A 19341-nucleotide genomic window follows, 5' to 3' on the forward strand; every position below is an offset into this window, starting at 1 on the left:
TAACCTGTGCTGAAGCCTAACTTAGCAATTTATACACCAATATAATATTGATGGTTTTCTAAGTTGACTGACAGTCACTGACATCAGAAATCAAATTATTGTGCCCATGAAAGCATAGTTCCCTGGTTGAGGTTGTTTTTGGGCTTATTGTAATGGTATAATTTACTTTAAATATAATTGCTGTGAAGGCATCAGGATGTCTAAGAAAATGTTTCCACAGGTTATTTACAGGAAGGGCCTTGACTTTAAATACACTCTGGGTGAAGAACAGTGCTGGTGTTATCTCTCTTATTCTCCATGTTCAAAAAAATACTAACGACATCTGGGTGTCCTGAAACTTCTTCCAGCAGCTCCCCAGACTGCTATCACAAACTGGCATCATAAACAGGATTGCATGAGAATTACGACTGAAGTATATTGCTAAATGAATTATTCAAAATATATTAGAAAAATAAGCACAAAATTGATCAATCAAATCAAAGGTCACTATGGTTCCTAGATGAAGCTTGTTTCTCCGGAAAGTTTCAGTGTAACACACTCCACGCAGGCTCATTCGTCCATGGCTGTTAACTCTGCAGCTGTAGCTAATCTGTGTAAAAAATATAGTTGTGTTTTATGTTATGAGAAACGGAGGGACTTTGTGAAACTATTGTGAGATTTTGTAAAGATAACACACTAAAAAACAAAAAAAAAACGGAGCGTTAGCATGGCTAACTAGCGTTTGTTTTGCGAGACAGCTAGCTAAACGATACCGAGCAACGTTGTCATTTAAATTAAACCATTAAGCTGCATTTCTCAGAGTGCTAACTTAATAATAGAGCATTTCGCGACTTTGAACACAGATCTGAACAGTTGTGCCTAGTGCTTTAAAAAAATGTGTCTCTATCGCAAGATAAAAAACCAAATTCGCTAATTGTTGCTAACGGCTAAATCGTGTGTTTGGCTTGTTCAATAATGTGACTGCAGTCGTGTAAAAAAAAAAAACAAAAAAACAGAATGGACAGAGATCTGCTGAGGCAGTGTCTCACGTATCATGGAGAATCCTTGTTCAATAAACTGAAATGTGAACAAACAGAAAACCCAGACTTCCAAGCTGTGGTGTCTGACTTGTCCAAGACTACGAGTGAGAGGTAAGGCAGAAGCTTATACCGGTACCTGCACCTCCACATGTGGCTTCCACAGAAATCCTCTAAAGCTCCCCCTTTGTCACAAGTATCTAGAAAATACTCTTATACTTTTTAGATGATGTGTGATTTTGTTTCACTTTAAGGTGATGAAGATGTTTACAATTAGTATATGAGCTTTGACTCATCAGAAACAATCCTTGTGCAATAGCCCTGCAATACTAAAACATCCTCTGTACCTACAAATCAACTTTATATTAGTTTAAAACTCACATTGTGCAGTAACATGTACATATCATCCATCAAACACAAATACAAGCATTCTTTGTATTCTCTACACATGTATACAAGCACATATTAAATACAACCACCTGCTGTATGCATTTAAAGTAACCTTTTTCATTATCCATATTTATTTTAGCAGTCCTTGCACTCTTGCATACCTTTGCCACTTGTTTCCTTGTATAGTACTTCAGCAACTGGTTGACCTGGACATTGTTACTGGTACTGCGTGTCAGCACAGAGAGCCACTAGATACTGGAGTCACATTCCTTGCATGCACAAACACACCTAAATGAAATTTAGTTCTGATTCTTATTCTTGCTTCGCTCATCAGCTCTTTTGTTTGGTCTATATTCTGTGGCTCTTGACATTTAGATATTGGACTGTAGCTAGCAAATATTTCAGACAGTATCTGTGGCTCTTGAAAAGTCTTAAAAAGCATTTAATTCAGTCACCACTATATAAAAAAAATAAAATAAAAAAAAAGGCCATAGAAGTCATAGATTTCATTTATGAAGTTCTTGAATATTTTTTCTTGCTGGCCTTAATCAGTAATGGTTTTGACTTTGCAAGTCATATGAATTCATAATTTTTAATTGGTTGGTGCATCCATTCATCTTATGTTGTTTATGCGGGTGGAGGTTGCATGAATTGATTCTTTTTATTATTACAATTATTGTTATATATTTCCAGGAAGAACTGAAAAAAATAATGTAATAACAGATAATTCTAGGTCATAGGGTCCATTCATTCTCCGATTGGTTTTACCATCGTATGTTGGGCTGCGTGTGCTATTAAATTGGTGTAAAATTTAACTTTGAACCCTTTAGAATCCCTGTTTACTGTATGAATCATTTTAAGGATGTTTGATTCAATTGCTGATAGTGTAATAATTATTACTCATGTGTTCACAATTTGCTTCCCATCCCGACTGCTTGCTGCAGCATTTGGCCCTAAAATAAAGATTCTTTCATGTTATAACTTTGCTGCCTGATGAATGTCATTGCCTTCATTCAACTTTTTCTATTGTATTATTTTATTTTCCTATGCACTTGTCTACCAGGTGTGAATGAGACCACTATTGGTCTGTCAAAGGGTTATTTGAAGAGCCACTGGTGAATGTTTATGTTTTCTGTGCAGCAAGGGTGAAGAGCCGGGCAGCCCCCTTGTGGAGCAGTTCATTGCCAGGAAGGCTGACATCCTGTTCTGTCCAGCATGGAAGACTGCCACTCTTCAAGAAGAGGAGCACGAGGAGGGGGAGGAGGCTGCAGGTGGTGTTGGTTTGACCACATATCTCAGGCTCCATTCACACTGAAGTGTCACATTTTTTGAATATGATTTTTGTTTGAAGATAATACTGTGTATCCACATTAATGTTTCCAGGTCATTTTTTTAAAGATCTCAGTCCAGTGTGAAACGCTAGCTTGACTATAGTGCTGAAGCTTTAGCTTAATAAACCAGAGTTCAATCACCTGCTCTCTTTGTTCACCTCTTCTGTGTTTTTAATACAGCCAAATTTAACAGTTGTGTTCATTAGATCTACAGCTTATCGATTACTCTGTTAATTGTTTTGTCTATAATAGGTCAGAAAATAATGAAAAATGCCTGTTGTAAGTTTCCTCAGCCCTGGGTGACGTCTTCAAATGTTCTGTGTTTTCAAGACACCCAAACGTGCACGACAAAGAACAGGGCCAAATCGTCATATGCTAATTTTTTTCAACAAATGAGAAAAATGATTACTCACTTATCAAAGTAGTTGCCAGTGAATTTCCTTTCGATTTACTGTTTGTTAATTGACTATCTGCTGCAGCTGTCGGGCTTATTTACATATTTTTTGTTCCTGTGCCAGACAAAAGAATACGTGTACAATAGTGATTTGATTGTAGCCCATACTTGTCAGATCACTATTTTATGGTGGCTGGCTTTTCTGATTAAACACGGGCCTTAAATTACATGTTAATGACACCAGCTGTCATCAGCTTTACTGACATCTATAATGAGTGATAACAGAGGAAGTTACAAGCAAGAAGAGGTTGCCTTCCTAAGTCACACAGCCCTCAGTCATGGGTGTGCAGGCTTATGTCTCCAACAAGCCAGAGCTCAGTTTTCCTCATCCTCACTCACACATAACAGCAGTTTTAAGATTTATTCACTCCGGAGACTGCTTTGGAAAAGCTCCACTCTCAGGTGAGGAAAATGGAAGCTTAGTGTAAATAAAGAGAAAAAGATGAGCCTTTAAATTTAGGCTGCTTAATGTGGATGTTCTCTGAGGATGTTTAGGGATTGTCTGACGTGAAGAAATGTGTCCATGTACGGGATGTGTTTGACTCAGTTTTCTGCCTTTGCTCTCCTCAGAGCCCTACGCCATCATGCCACCAGCGGAGTTGTTCATGGAGGTGTCGTACGAGGAGAGAAAATCCATGCTGTACAGGGACTTGGAGAGAGGAGACATCGTAGTGGGGAGGATCAACAACATAAGAGAATATGGCTTCTTTCTCACTCTGCTGTGCATGGCAGGAGGCCTGAGGAGAGACATAGAAGACCTGGAGTTGTCAGTAGGTTAACAAGCTAAAATAAGTGAAGGCATGTGAGCCATGTCATGAATCTTGTCACAGATCCAAAAAAAAAAAAAATTGTCTATCTTTGGAGAGGAAGAAGTCTTGGATTGACAGTTGGCAAAAACAGTGGAAATGCCAACTGTGTGGTTCTGTGAGTTCCTGAATCACTGGCCGTGGGTTTGTCTTTTAATGTCCAGACAGGTGACAATTTAAAGGAAAAACCAACATAAATTGTTTTAGTAAGGTGTTGGGCCACCATGAGCTGCCAAAACAGCTTCAGTGCTCCAAGCCTCTGAACTCTACTGGAGTAATGGATTAATATTCTTCCTAAAGATATTCCCTCATTCGGTGTTTTGATGATGGTGGTGGTCTGACACACCGGTCCAAAATCTCCTATAGCTGTTCAGTTGGTTTGAGACCTGGTGACTGTGAAGACCATAGCATATGATTCACATCATTTTCATACTCAAACCTTTAAGTGACATTTTGTGCCCTGTGGATGGGAGATGGGGGCGTTGTCACCCTGTTTCTCCTCATTTTTCAGGTTTTTCCCTTCAATTTGTCACCTGTCTGTACTTCACAGGTTGAGATCTGTAAGCAAAGCATCATGACTGATGTGGATGTTATATGTGGACTGATGTACAGTGTGTGTAACCCAGCTGTAAATACCATGCTGTAACTGTAATGTGACCTACATTTGTTTTCTGGGAATCTTCTGACCCAGAGGTTCAGAGTGTGAGTGACGGGAATTCACAGAGCCACTGTCCTGTCCAACCATGCATCTGGTGGAATGACAGACACCTGGAGGCCCATCTAAACTATGCAGATCTCCTCATCCATCATACACTCAAATGGCTGCATGTGACATTTAAAAAATGTACATCCACCAGTTTGTCTCGTTTTGGATAAACAGAAAACACAGCACATTTCCCTGAAAAAAACAATTCCTCTGACTCTTTCTCACACTGGTGAAAATGCTATGTAATCAGCCTGTTTCTTCTTCCAAACTAGTCCAACTACTGACATCCTCCTTCTGCTCCCCAAACCTTTCCAGACTCTTCCAGACCCACCAAAATTTATCTGTAATGTGTTTTCCTTTCTGCTTTCAGGCTCTATGTCACATCAGAGAAATTCCCTCCACTGGAAACCACGATGACCCTCTGTCCTACTACCAGGTCGGGGACTTCATCAGAGGTTAGTGTCTTCTTTGGCTTTGTCTTAAACAACCAGCTGGGTTAGACAATAGCTTTATGTAGACCTTGTGGTCTACATAAAGATAAGGTTGGCTTGTGAGCTCACTCAAATTAATACAGGTTGACCATTTTGTATCATGCAGTTTTCAGGCGGGGTTTTATCACCAAGACAACCAGGTAGTTGCCATCAGTCAACTTCATCGTGATCATTTACTACAGCTCTTTTCAGCAGGTATTAAGTTGTTTGTGCCCAAAGCCTTGTTCAGACCAACATTAGCACAGTGGTAGTGCAGCTCCCTCATTCATTTCAATTAGACCACAGTGTTGGCACAGTGGAGGATGCCACTGCAAAGGGCTCCGGCAATAAAGGAAACAATTAAAAACAAAACAATGCTGTTGTCAGGATGCATTGTATCTTTCACTACAATGCAGTGTGAGATAATCTGACGCAGCCCTGCATTGTCTAATCAAATTCTCCTGTTTACCTCATGATCATTATGATGAAGGATGATGACCACCATCTTTTCAGTGTAAAATCCTCCCTCCTAGTAATATTAACCGCTCTGCATCTGATCATCTCTGAAGCTCGTATCTGTTACTCAAGTCGACCTTTCATCATCTCACCAGTGCCTGAAACAACACGCCCCCACCAACGCGGCACCTCGTGCTGTGTTTGAGTTCTTAATGACGGGCTGTTTTCGCTATGAGCGCTTGATTAGCACCAGTGTAAGATGTAATATGAATGCTTGAATGGTTTTGGAGATTCTGTTGCACTTTTGACTCAGTAGGCTTTTACCAGACCCTGTTTTACATATGACTGTGTGTTGTAAGAAAAGCAGAGACACTTACTAATCAGATTTCCCACTTGAAATCCATCCATCAGTTAAAGCTCCTTAAGCATCAACTGCAGAACAACGAAACGTGATTTCCTCTGTGAGTTGTTGCTGTTTTTGCTCTTCCACATGGCTGACAAACAAAGCTCTGTGCTGTCTTGTTTTGTAGCTGGAGTGAAAGACATCGACCGCTACCAGGAGAAGATCACAGTGTCCCTCCAGCCGACCTCTCTTACTCCCAGCTTGAAGCACATCAAACTGGGAGTCATTACCCGGGAAGAGCTGCCCGTGCACTACAGGTAACATCACAACATCATCTGACAAAACAAAAGATAATACACAACAGTGAAAGATTTGAAAAACGAACACTTAATCAAACACACTGCGCAAAGTGAAGAAGCATCTTGCTAGTTTTGCAGAACTCTGAATTGAAACATTAACATTTAATATCAAGATGGAAGAATTGTCACATTAAAATATTTGAAATCTAATTTACATGATGCCTGTTGATTATAGCAACTATTTCACCCTGTCTTGTTGTTTTCACTGCTGTGCTTTACCTTTGTGAGCTTGATGAGATTTTTGTGACCACAGAAAATAAACAGACCACTCTCAGTCACTATGACCTTTGATCCTTTGCAGGTTTGCATAGATCCAGTTCTAGCGTGGCAGTCTGTCAATCACATTGACATCCTCTGAGTTATATGAACCAAATTTCACTGTTAAATTCTCCCCTCTCAGTCGTAGCGTTCGTGCAGCCAGCGACTCCAGTGAGACGTATGAGTGTATACTGCAGAGCTGCCACGGCTACCACAACCCCTCTGTGGTGGACTACCTGCTGGAGAAGGTGGGAATTAGCGACGCCCACCCACCATCCATGATGAGAGGACTACAGAGGTAAACATGGCAACTGGGTGACATCTTGTTTTCCAACAAATTGATTAATCTGTCACAACATTGTATAAGAGTTTTGTTGTATATTTGGTAACAAGCTTCCCATTTTAAACCAAACTATTGATTGACGAGTCTCTCTGGTTAAAATGACAAGCCAGAACAAAGAAGGAGTGAGTTGGCTTACCAGGCAGGGCAGTGTAAACAACTCAGGTAGCTCACAGGAGGTCTTAAGAACATCAGTGATCTAATTAGAGTTACCTCTCACACTACTTATCAAATGTCAAGGCAAGATTCATAATTGGTAGAAATTAGCAAGTGAAGGATGTGTTTCAGGGCCTGGCAAACAAAAACAAGGACATTGACAAGTCCTTGGTTCATATTTGAATCATTTATGTGACTATAATCGTATCTTCAGAAAATCTCCAGTAACTTTGCATAATTTCAGTAAATACTATGAAACATGGAAGCTGCCAAATGTTATTTTCCTTACTCTAAGAGAAAATGCTCACACCGTGTAGTTTACAGGGAATTGTAAAATCATATAATAGCTTAGGCAGCCTTCGTCTTGTAGGAAGGCAGGTAGACGGGGATACAGTCCCTGTAATGTTGAGGGAGGACTGTTTTGAACCTGCGCCTCTTTTCTCTGCAGTAAACTTTTCCAAGAGGAGGATTTTGCCTCTGCAATCAGGAAGAAGCAGTCTGCTTCCTGGGCCTTGAAATGGTAATTCTAAACCTTTTTCATTTTGACCACAGCAAATAGATGGTGGCGTGCCGCTAATTGTGCCACTGATGAACATTTTAACTTTGCATCTAATCTTTCTTCCTCTGGCTTCTTGTCTCTTGACATTAATTTGAATGTAATCTTCATTTTCAGTTTTCATGTCTGTTTTTTTTTTTTGTGTGTGTGTCTGCTCAGTGTCCGAGCAGGTGTGGACCACTTCAAACATGGTCGTCATGTGGAAGCCATGAATGAGTACAACAAGGCCTTGGAGATCGACACTAATAATGTAGAAGCACTGGTGGCACGGGGAGCTCTGTGAGTCAATTCTTACTTTAAGTCTCTACATTTGATGGTATAATTCTGGATTGGGTTTATATTAGTTAATATTTATCTCACTAAGCTCTGCATCATCTTCAGATATTTGAATTATTACACATGCATGCATTGAATACTCATACCCAAAAGGCATTGACTTATGTATTTTTATTTTGGTAATTGTTAAAAATGTTGCAGTCTTGTTTAATTAAACATGGTTGATGAAAATGTTTCCTACACCATTTGTAAAGCTGAAACAAAAACTGGGCAGCAATGACAAAGAATAGAGTATGCATCAGGTATTTTAGAGAGAAATATGAGGACCAATATTTCAAATACCACATCAGTTCCTGAAAGTGTTTCATTGTCTTTCATTGTTGTTGCAACAAAAACTTTTCTTTGGCTCGCTGCCTGATCTGTCTGAGAGCCAAATCACACATCTTTTATGCCTTTGAACCCAAGTGAGGTGCTGTTACTATGAGAGAACAGAAAGGGAACTCACTCATAAATAACATAGTAGACGTGTAACACATCATAGTGCACACATTTATTGTAAATATTTGCATTATTGCCTGTTTTACTAATGCAGTTTAGACTTTGTATTCCTTCTGTGGACATATATAACATAATATGTTAAATATCTAGTTATACCATTCGAGCTGGTTTAATAATTTTCTGTCAGTTGTGATAGTTCAAACTGACTGCAAATAATAACATGATTGGATTCTCTCTCTGTATAGTTTTTTGTTCTCACTTGTTGTTTCCTTCATGGCTCAGGTATGCTAACAAAGGCAGCATGGTAAAGGCGATATCAGACTTTGAGCTGGCTCTGGAGAGCTGTCCAGATCACCGCAACGCCAAGAAGTACCTCTGCCAGACACTGGTGGAGAGAGGAAAACAGTAAGCAGTTTAGCGCTTTATTCTGTGTACACGACAGCACAAAGGAGGAAAGTTCTGTTTGTTTTAGTCAAACCAGTTCCTTAAATACTGTGATTATTTTTCTCTGATTGCATCACAGCCTCATTTATGTTCTTTGTTACATGTGTGTCTATAAATGAACACATGTACCAAAGTAATCATCATTATGTCTGTGTTAACGCCTCCTCTGCTGCCTCTAAAAACATTTTTTTTAAACCTGAGCATCATTTCTTTTCCTGTCAGTACTTCCCGTTTAAAATGTCTCGCACTAGTCTACACTTAAAATTATATTTAGGAGACCGTCGAGTTTGGAGATTCCGTGGCTGCGACACTGAATAGATATTACAGAAGAAGTGTTACGATCTGAGGATCAGTGGCTTTGGACCCCAGATTGGATTCAGACACAAACACAAGCACATGGTGTATACAATAAAATGCATTTATTAGCACGCCACAGGGAGTCTGAGAGAGTGCGAGTCCTTCTGGGGTTTGGAGGATTTGGGGAGAGATGAATCCAGTGATGGTTAGACAGTGTCCAGAGGTGGAGTAATAGTGGACCAGGGGGATAAGCAGTGTGCAGAAGGCAGGTGAGCATGAGAGGGGAACGGAGACAAAGCTTCAGCAGCGCGGGTGCCGGCGATACTGAGGCAGAGAGAGACAGGTGAGAGCAATACAAAAACAACAAGGAGTGAGCAAACAAAGCAAACAGAAATGCTTTTTTGGATCAGATGAGTGAGCATCAACTTGGATGGTTTGTTTACAGAAGAAAAAGGCAGAGATTGCAGAGATGGGAGTGGTGACAGGAATTTTGTTATTAGTTCTTTGTTACTGATTAAAATTCCTGATCTTATTTAATCAGAAGTCTATTGTGTGTGTGTGTGTGTGTGTGCGTGCGTGCGTGCGTGCGTGCGTGCGTGCGTGCGTGCGTGCGTGCGTGTGTGTAGGCTTGAAGAGCAAGAGAAACTAGTGACAGCTGAGGGATTGTACAGGAGGGCTTTATCTCTCGATGACTCAAACCCTGAGGCACAAGAGGCCCTGCACAAGATCACGGAAACTATACAGGTGAGCGGGCCACAACACACACACACACACACACACACACACACACACACACACACACACACACACACACACACACACAAGTTGGCCAGTATGCACCCTTTGTATTTCGGCTTAACTATTAATCACATGCTTACAATAATGAGCACATCCAGGCTTTGTTACACCTATATTTGAATGCAGGGTCACGTATGACTTCAGAAAAACAAATAAAGCAGGCGAAGCAGCAAAAGAACATCACTCAGTGTTTTTGTTGCCTGGGTCTGTTTCACAGTTTGGTCTGTGGTTAACACCAGAGCAGCTGCTTGTTGCTGCAGAGCACATTGTCCAGTTTGAACTGTAAAAACAACAGGCTAGGCAGGGTGTGACTGTGTGTGACTTTTGTAATGACAGATAAATTTGTCATAAAAACAGCTGAGATGACCCAGATTGGTATTTGTGTCAGGTATCTAAGATGGATGTGAGAATATCTGTGCATGTGTGGTCCAGTTTTTCTTTAAAGTGGCTATAATCAATATTTTTACATAAACGATAGAGCAAGCAACGACTTGTGCGTGAAAGATGTCACTCATAGCGTTGAACCCGAAGAGAATCATCATGGTTCAGTCTGGCTCAGTGTAAATACTTTTATCCAAATACCACAGAGACGTGGATGAATCTTACAAGTCTAAAGACTGTTTTGATTATAAAATGACATAACAATGAAGGTGCACTTTTTATGCCAACCAAGCACCACATCAAAGCTTTTTAAATGTGACCAAACCTGTTCACTCAAGGAGTTCAAATAGTCTTACAGGTAGGCCATAGAGGCAGTGTGGGTGTAACATCGGTGGCAGCTTAGTCAATAAAAATCTCCTCTAATGGCTGTCATTTGTTTTATGAGACAGATTAACATTTTTCTAAGATTAGAAGTTAATTTTAATTTTATATAGACGTAGCCTTTTGAACTGGTTCTCTGTTGTCAGTCTACACTCTCTGATCATTAACCAACCATAATCTTCAGTTAAACAGTTTGCATTGACACTTTAGCGTGTCTGCTAATGGTTAACTAGTTGATGTTGGTTAAAGATTTATATCAAAACATGAATCATTCTAACATCAGCATTTTGTGTGGATATACAATGTGTTTCAACTGTAAAATGGTTGATTTGCAACATTTCACTGAAGAGAAGTCGAATTTCATGTAATGCAGAACAAATATAATATATAAATATATAAATATAAAATGTTTTATGTTTTACTGTGTAGTAGCCTTAACCACTCACCAAGTATGCCACAGGTATTTTGATTCATGAGGGTGACTCAGGTCGAAGCTGCCTGCACTGTAAGGAAGTGCTTTGTCCCACCTCCGTACAACAAACTAATTCTATTACAGAATATACTAATCCTTTAAGTGTACTGTTTTTGCAGTAAGTGTACAAGAAATAAAGGATATTAAGAATCAAAGATATTTAATTTCCTAACATGTTTTGTGTTTCCAAATGAAAATAAAAAACTTGCAGTTTATTTCAATCAAATTTAAAATGTCACTGCAAAATAGGGCAGAGAAATTTAAATAAATTTTTTTATTTTATTTTAAATTCTTCCAGTTATGAGCAGCTCATCTATTTCCCACATCAACAGGACACGAAACATTTTCAGTCTGCGTTCCGACTGTTTTAGAAGTATGCATGTGGGACATATCTAACGATGAAGCAGTAATATGTCCTTCCCTAAAAGCTGCAACAAAACTACATGGAGAGTGGGAGAGGTGATAAATGAAGAGGTCTAATTATGCAAATTAGTGCAAACACCTTGGCAACCATCTTAAAGTGCTGTCCATGGTGCTGAATCATGTCTGAGAACATTTGCATATGCACAGATACTGTACATACTGAGAAGAAGTCGCTTTTATTTTTTAATATGAACAACATCCTCTTACACTGTCAATGTGATTTTTGTGCAAAAACACAAACACGCTCCTGACGCTGTGGTTTGTAATACTGATGAAGTGTTTTGGTGTGTGTGTGTGTCTCCAACCCTGGGACTCTGCCCTTTGACCCTCTGACTGCCACGGCCTTGTCACCTGCCTTTCGGGGGGCGAAAAAAACAAACAAAAACAAACTGCACAATGACAACGACTCCTCCTCTGGTCACTGGGTGTGGTGCCGCGTCTCTGGTCCAATACGGTAACGTTGACACCTTCTCTGTCTCAATGGGGAACAAATGCTGTTTGTTTTCTCCGCACACCTCTGTCTGTTCATCCATCCCAACTACCTCGCTCTTGGATCACACCACTTTTTCTATGGTAAATATGCGAATCTCTGTATTTTCCTCTACCACTCTGTCACCTGTGGTTGTTGATTGTGACCTTCCTCTGTGCTTCTTTACTTTCCTATTCCTCCTTATACCCTCTTACTCTGACATGAATGGCTGAATAAATAAATGAATGAATGACTGACTGCCATTTTTTGGGGTCTTGGTTGCATGGTTTGGGGTCCTGGTGTGTATTTGTTTGAATTTGTCTCCGTGGGCTTTTGCCTGCCATTGTCATGCCTTGCCTTGCCTCGCTCGGCGACCGTGAAGAAATCAATTCGCCTGCGAGAAGAAGCGCTGGCTAAGGAGCAGGTGAAAACTAAGAGCGGCCAGACCAGTGCTGAGAAATTGCGTAAGATCTTAAAAGAGGAGAAGAGGTGAGTTGGCTCTGATCTTTTAAAGGTATGGCAGAGGTACATAAGCATCTCATAACAAAAACCAACTGTGTGGTCAGAATTAGATTATCAGTGGATGTCTCTTTCCCTCAGGATGAAGAAAAAACAGAAGAGATCAACATCTTCCTTGTCATCGTCCTCCACTTCCTCCAGGAGTTCTTCTACTTCTTCCTCGTCCTCCTCCTCTCGCAGGAGGTCCAAAAAGAAGAAAAAGAAGCGCCGGAGGTCTGAGCGTGGAAGTAAACGCCATCGCAGGATCTCCTCAAGGGAGAGCAGGAGGAGTGAGGAGGGTAAGAGCGAGAAAGACAGGACGGAGAAGGATGAGGACGAGGTGGAGTGGTATCCCGCGCCTCCCAACACCTCTGCCACCTTTCTCAACCAGAAGGGAGGTCCAGGGTTTGGAGAGAGGGATGAGGAGGAGGTAGAGGAGAAGGATGCTGAAGAAAGAAGGATCTGTCAGCTTTATTCTTTGTCGGCGGCCTCAGAGAACGAGGAGTCTGACTCCTCGCGTAAAGAAAGAAAGAGTGGGGACAGAGAGGAGAGCAAGGCGAGGAGAAGGAAAAGCAGTCGGAGCAGAAGCCCAGAAAGAGAGGAGAGGAGGAGCAGAGAAAGGAAGGATAAAAACAGGGAAAGAGGGAATGAGGATAACAGGAGAAACAGTGACTCTAAGAGGAGAAGGAGCTTAGACGAGTACAGAAAGCGAAAAGTATCCTGCTCGTCAGCTGACTCCGAGTACTCACGGAAATCTAGTGTTCGATCTGAATATTCAGGAAACTCTGGTTCTGCTTCTAAACACTTGGAGAACAGGGTGAGACATGACTTATCAAAGAGGAACTCCTTCGATGGCGGTAGGTATGAGAACAGGGGGAGGGAGGAAATAAGTAAGATAGAAAATGTGATAAGCGAGAAGGAAACTAGAAAGGGCAGAGAGGAGGAAGAGAGGAGTAAAAGCAGTAGAAGATCAGATAGTGCTGGAAATCATAACGAGCAAAGTGGTGCGATCTCAGTGGCAGGGGAAAGAGGTAAAAAAGACCTTCCTGCTAACCTGCTGGACATTTTCAATCAGATTGCCCAGTTTGAGAAGGAGAAAGGAGTCAGGCCAAAAAAATAACTCCAAAATAAAAGCCCAGAATATGCCAAATACAAGTGTTGAAGAAAAGAGATCTTTAAGTGGATGATTGTACCATTGATTCATTTCTTTGGACCGTGCATCAAGATATTACCACCTGAGACACGGCCAAATGTGTTGCTGGCTGAATCTTTTCCGTTACCGTGAGTGTTGCAGTAAATGAGTCATTTTACTTTGAAATGTCTAACTCTTTTTGGTAGGTTTAAGGCCTGTAATCAGCTGCAATGATCACTGTATAAGAGCTGGTCAAAATGTAATAAACATTTTCAACTGAATGGATTGAAACTATAAATAATATTATGAAAATACTTTCCCAAAATGTGATAACATGTTACTGTTGTTACTAGTGATCATTAGTGTAATTCATTTCTGCTTATTACAAAATAATATTTAAACATAAGAGCATCATTGACAATAAATAAAACATCTTTAGTCAATATTATTAAATTAGCTGTGTAATTATTATATACATACTTTGACTTTTTTGTCATTACATTATTTGGCTCTTTGGTGTCACATCAGTTGCTACAGGCTTTAATATCTTGTTTTTTGTTCATTTTAAGTTGAGACCTTTTTCTGTTGAAGGAGCTATATGTAAGTTTTAGCTATATCTATATAGTCAACGTTAGCATTAACAGCTGTATACTTACCAGTCTAGAAGAAACATCAGGAGTTCAGTATCAAACTTGACTCCTTTATTTGTCAGGAGCTGTCTCCAGCAGAGGAAAGTCACACCAGTGTTGACTCTTGGTTTGCCTCTGTCTCTATCACTTGTTTTCTTCTGCTGATGTTAGCATGTTGAGCAGCCAACCCTGGTCTGACCATGTTGGCACTTTCTAATAACCAGTCACTGTAGCGTCCAGTCTGCCTGCAAAAAGTAGCGCTGCTCAGACCCATCATCATCACCACCACCTGCTCCCAGACAGAAACCATGTTCTGCCACAGAGAAAACTTGCATATAGCCCCTTTAAGAAAATGCCTTATGTTTACTGCCTTGTGCCAGTTTGTGCCAGTTTCTTTTTGTGGCTTGTTTAGTGTCTTCCCGGACAACCTGACTGTTAGTCCCTTGGTACTTTTTCCAGCTTTATAAAAAACAGATGTTCCAGCTGTATTCAAGATCATTTTCTCTTGTTGTAAAATAACCTCCGTTGAATCAATAAAGCATTTAAAATGTCAAGTTGTGTCAAGTTTTTAAGGCAATTCTTTTTTTAACACAGCATCAGTTTTTTTCCCTTGTTGCCTTTTGTTTTTCCAACCTTCTACTTTTGGTTTTGTGAAAAGATGCGATTGGTAAAAAGTTTGAGGGGTTTAATACAATAATATATTATAACTATTGGAACAGAAATCGACTATAAACTGTTTCCCCTATACTAATAATAGCCTATTAATATTTTACTAATTAATTTAGCAGGAATACAGCATCCTTTACTAGGCTCTAGCAATATTTATATTACATAAAATATAATTAGCAGTAATCCCAAAGCTTTAAAGCAACATAGAAGCCCCCCCTCCCTTTTTTTTTTTTTTTGATGAAGTGAATGAAGCTCACTCACTTTCTGGTCTGGACTGTTTTGTTCTTTCAATGACTAATACCAGAAGTTAAGTAAATTCACATAGTTGATTCAATCAATGAGTTAATAGTTCTCTCTTGTTATCCATGTGCGCTAAGAGAAAACATCTTGCTTTCAAGCTTGTGACAATTCAGGTTTTATATAGACCTATGGGTTTTAAAATGGTTTATGTCATTAAAAAAGTTGGAAAATGTTTCACAGCCTAAATGTAAAATTCAAATTTTGAGAAGTTGTGGCTTTTGTGCAGCAGTTGCACTGTTTTGTAAATGTACATCTTCCAGCTGAACATAACAGTGCAGGAGGCTGCTTCAGAGTTGTTTTTCGTGATGAAAAAGTACTCTCAGCATGACGCCACTAAATTTGAGTTAAAATACAAAGTGCATTTAGAGGTAAATGCACAGTGCACACATTTTATATCCAAATCTAAACCAAAATGACGCCTGCTGTAAAGACTTGTATGTCAAACTAACATCTTCATGATAGCATCGGCATCCAAGGTCAAATAAACACCATACCATTGAAAGAGTCAAAGTTAACATTTGCAAAGAGCTTACATATGTGAGGAGACAGCCCATGATATTGTAAATGCAACAGTGCAGAAAACCTTCAGTCAAATGTGGTGGTAGAAATATTCAGCTGTGGGGCTGTTTCAACTGACTTGCACAGGATCAGCTACACACCAGCCAGATAGAAATACTACTAAATTTTAGAGAGGCGCCATCCCTTCTGGCTCAGTAATATGTATGGGAGAGGATTCGTTTTCCAGCAGGATATTGACCCTGAACATGCATGGAAGCTACTGTAACCAGCCTGTTTGAAGTCTAAGGAAGAGCAAGCACTGCTGGCCGGTGCCGTTCTCCCTCCACACTTACTTGGCCTAAACTTTACTGAAACAAAATTAGGAAAAGCCCAAAAGTGAAAAGGGGAAACACAGAAACATCAGAGCACTAATCTTGGATCATGAAAGTACTAGTTTGCACAAATGACAATTCAACATATTGTCACGTAGTGTCTCTTGTGTTATCCAGCCATGCAGGTAGTCGTTTTTCATTTTCTGTTGTTGAAGATGATCATCTCTGATTTGTCACTCTACCAAATACAATAGTGGGGAATGGGATTTTGTTTGTGGAGCAGTATTTCTTTGGTAGGAAGTATTTCCACTGGAAAAAAAAGACAGTGTGTTGTGTGTATTATTGAGAATAGCTTCTCTGAAAAGATAAATCACTGTTCAGTTTTTAGTCTTGCTGGTAGCTCTAGGGAATGCAGTGTCGGTCTGTCAGTTTGTCAGTCCACCTCTTTGGTCCAGACCGAAACATCTTGACAGGTCATGGATATATTGTCATGAAATTCATTCTTGACCTTGGTAACAACACATGATCTCTATCAGCAGATGAACTTTGCTCTGTTGCCTGAAAAGTGAAGATGGTCAAAAAATGTCTTTTAGGAGAGCTGTGGAAAAAATGTAGTAAGTGGTCCCTGAAAGGAGATAGTTTTAAGTGAGACAATATCTTTATATCTGATTTGGGTGAGGAGACCCAAGTGAGTATTGAAGGGCTGGGAAAATGTTGTTGCTATGCTATAAAAGCTATGAAGAAGGCAAACTGTAGACCCAAATATGAGGAAATTTCGATGTTTTGTTAATAAGACCTTTCTGACTTAATATATCTTTTTTTTGCTAAATGTAAATTGTAAAGTTTTGGTCCCAGGTGTATATTAAAATTTTTGATGTTCAAACAAAGGCAATATTGCTCTAAAAATGCAGCGGTCTAACACATCTGGTTGTCTCTCATCCTTCAACTTAGCAAATGAAACCAAAAGTGGCCTTGTGGCTTATTGGTGCTTTAAGCTACTTGGTGTCACATATTTGATTTAATAACTGGACACACACACATACACCCGCAGCAGTGCGGCCAGCCGTACGTCTCCCCGTGCCAAAGTAGCTTACTTTCGGCTTAGCTGACAACCACTCGCCTTCCTCCTCAATCATTACTGGTCCCATCATCAGTGATGCAGCAGAGAGGCTACATGTCGCAGTCTATCTTGTTAGGGCAGATTAACCACTAATATAGAGGCAGCAAAGAAGCCTCTTCATCTAATACTGTACACACAGACTCTGATCCTGTCCTTTCTGTCTCAGGCGCCTGACATCTTAATCTTTATAAATTCTGACTCCAGGAGAGGCTGCAGTCGTTCAGCTGGTGTCACTGAGTGCTCGCTCTGTGGGTCGTCATTAGGCCTATAAAGAAGCACTGGAGGAGTTTTTGGTCCTCAGCAAGACGCATCACTGAGCACATGGATTATTCTGCCACAGCTGTGCATCCTACAAATTACTGGTATAAGGATTGCAGTGTGGTTCGGCGCCACACTTTCAATTAGAGTTGTCAGATTTTTTTATCCATTAATTCAAATATTTTTAGCCTGTAAACCAGGTCCAATAAAATATTGAATATGTCGATACAAAAACCAAGAAATTTACATTTGACCCTGCATAAAATAACTGGTTTAGTAACCACTGGAAGAGAAAGTCTGGTTTTAATCATTTGTAGTGCACACCTGGAAAAAGAGTCCCCAAATTTTTCTCGTCATCAAGAATCATGAATGTCACTTTTGTATTGGAGTGAAGTGACTTAAGTGAACCTACAAAACCTGGCACTCACTCTACACATTACAGCAGAGGACAAAGGCAAAACTTTGGATAGGACAAGACTTCATCCAGTGGTCTCGGAGCTGCAGTTCTGCAGCTCTCCACTGGAGGGCAGTGGAACACTGTCTGTGGACACTAGTAGCAGGTTTTAGGGTAAGAACAGCCTTGTCCTGCTGCAGCTGTCTGCCTTTGTTGGAGCAAGGGAATTGCATTTATATAGGATTTATATAGTGAGTGACCCTGAAACAGACTGATGCACTTCAACAACAACATTGTTCTTTGTGGTCTCATAAGCAGGGCCGCTGCTAGAAATCCTGGGTCCCTGAAACATATCTCACTTGGGACCCTGAATCATTAATACAATATACACTCAGTTGGGAGTTTACTAGGCGTACCTTGATAAAACTACTGCAGTCTAATACAGCAGTCCTGCAATATATCGTACATTCATGGTGGTTTTAATGTTCAGTGTTTATTGAAAATGTTTAGAGAGGTTTTGGATAAACTTTTTTGGAGGGTGGGTTAGTGTTAGCGTTACAGGGTTATTCCTGTTATTAAATCTACTCTCTTTGATATAAATGGAGTGAATGCAATAATATGCATTATTGCATTACTTTTAGCGAGGAGTACCTAATAAACTGCCAACTGAATATATTATCTAATGACAATATAATACCTATAACTCCAGACCCCTCTCCAGGTTTGGCCTCCTGATTCATTTAAAGGTTTTCTCTCCATTCAACACCCTGCTTCATGAGGGTTGTTTTGGAAACTTGTGGGTGCAACAAAATGGGAAAATTGAAGGGAATTGTGCTGATCGTTGATTTGATCTTATTGTGAAAACTATAACACAAGAACTGTCATGGTCTTGAAGTACATCTTGAAAGGCACTATACAAACATCACAGTAAAAATCTGAAAATGCATTTAATTATTTATTTAGTTTTAAAAAATTAAAAATGATAACCAGAATTAAACATGAAATAACAAATATGTACAAAAAAAAACCAACGTCTGTGGCAAACAATGTGCCAAACAACATCAGGTACAAACATAATGATAGGCAAAGACAGAAAGTCTTGCAACCAATAATTAAATCCTTGATTAGTGAAGTTATTGTATTGTCAGTAAAAATATCAAAGTTTGTCAAAGTGGCCAAAGGTGACATTCAATTCCTTTGTCCAAACGATGCAATGTTAACTATCACATAAGATACACTGTCTATATAAATATAAAAAAGCAGAAAATCTTCACATTTCAGAAGCTGGAACCAGAGGGCTGTTTGTTATATTTGCTTTAACAGGACATTTATACATATTTATAGGAAGATTTTAAACAATTAAAACAGATGTGGCTTTAGAAAGCATCTTATATATGAATATAATGGTGAGTAAACCAGCATAAATTCAAT

General features: G+C 39.7%; 1 protein-coding gene across 2 annotated transcripts; it reads left to right on the plus strand.

The window, feature by feature from the left end:
- Positions 1-526: 526 nt before the first annotated feature.
- On the plus strand, positions 527-14893 carry ttc14 (tetratricopeptide repeat domain 14). Of its 2 annotated transcripts, XM_071486380.1 has the most exons (12): positions 527-1130; positions 2547-2677; positions 3762-3961; positions 5074-5158; positions 6160-6289; positions 6732-6887; positions 7534-7605; positions 7801-7920; positions 8698-8820; positions 9783-9900; positions 12463-12569; positions 12681-14893. In XM_071486380.1, the coding sequence occupies exons 1-12, from the start codon at positions 997-999 to the stop codon at positions 13696-13698; spliced, it is 2394 nt and encodes a 797-aa protein (XP_071342481.1). In that variant the 5' UTR covers positions 527-996; the 3' UTR covers positions 13699-14893. The 2 variants fall into 2 exon arrangements, with proteins under 2 accessions (XP_071342481.1, XP_071342482.1); XM_071486381.1 differs by lacking the exons at positions 12463-12569; positions 12681-14893 and adding an exon at positions 9951-10210 and having other exon boundaries at positions 863-1130; positions 9783-9914.
- The last annotated feature ends 4448 nt before the right edge of the window (positions 14894-19341 follow it).

The sequence above is a fragment of the Trachinotus anak genome, unplaced genomic scaffold (assembly GCF_046630095.1).
Source record: "Trachinotus anak isolate AG129_WGS33_773 ecotype Australia unplaced genomic scaffold, CSIRO_AGI_Tana_v1 ptg000010l, whole genome shotgun sequence".
Lineage (NCBI taxonomy): Eukaryota > Metazoa > Chordata > Actinopteri > Carangiformes > Carangidae > Trachinotus > Trachinotus anak.

What these genes read in the sequence shown, in the direction of transcription:
- ttc14 (XM_071486380.1), top strand. Translation starts at nt 997, where the DNA reads ATGGACAGAGATCTGCTGAGGCAGTGTCTCACGTATCATGGAGAATCC. An exon ending in GGAGGGGGAGGAGGCTGCAG is followed by an intron (nt 2,678 to 3,761) that starts GTGGTGTTGGTT and finishes TGCTCTCCTCAG; the next exon opens with AGCCCTACGCCATCATGCCA. An exon ending in GCTTCCTGGGCCTTGAAATG is followed by an intron (nt 7,606 to 7,800) that starts GTAATTCTAAAC and finishes GTGTCTGCTCAG; the next exon opens with TGTCCGAGCAGGTGTGGACC.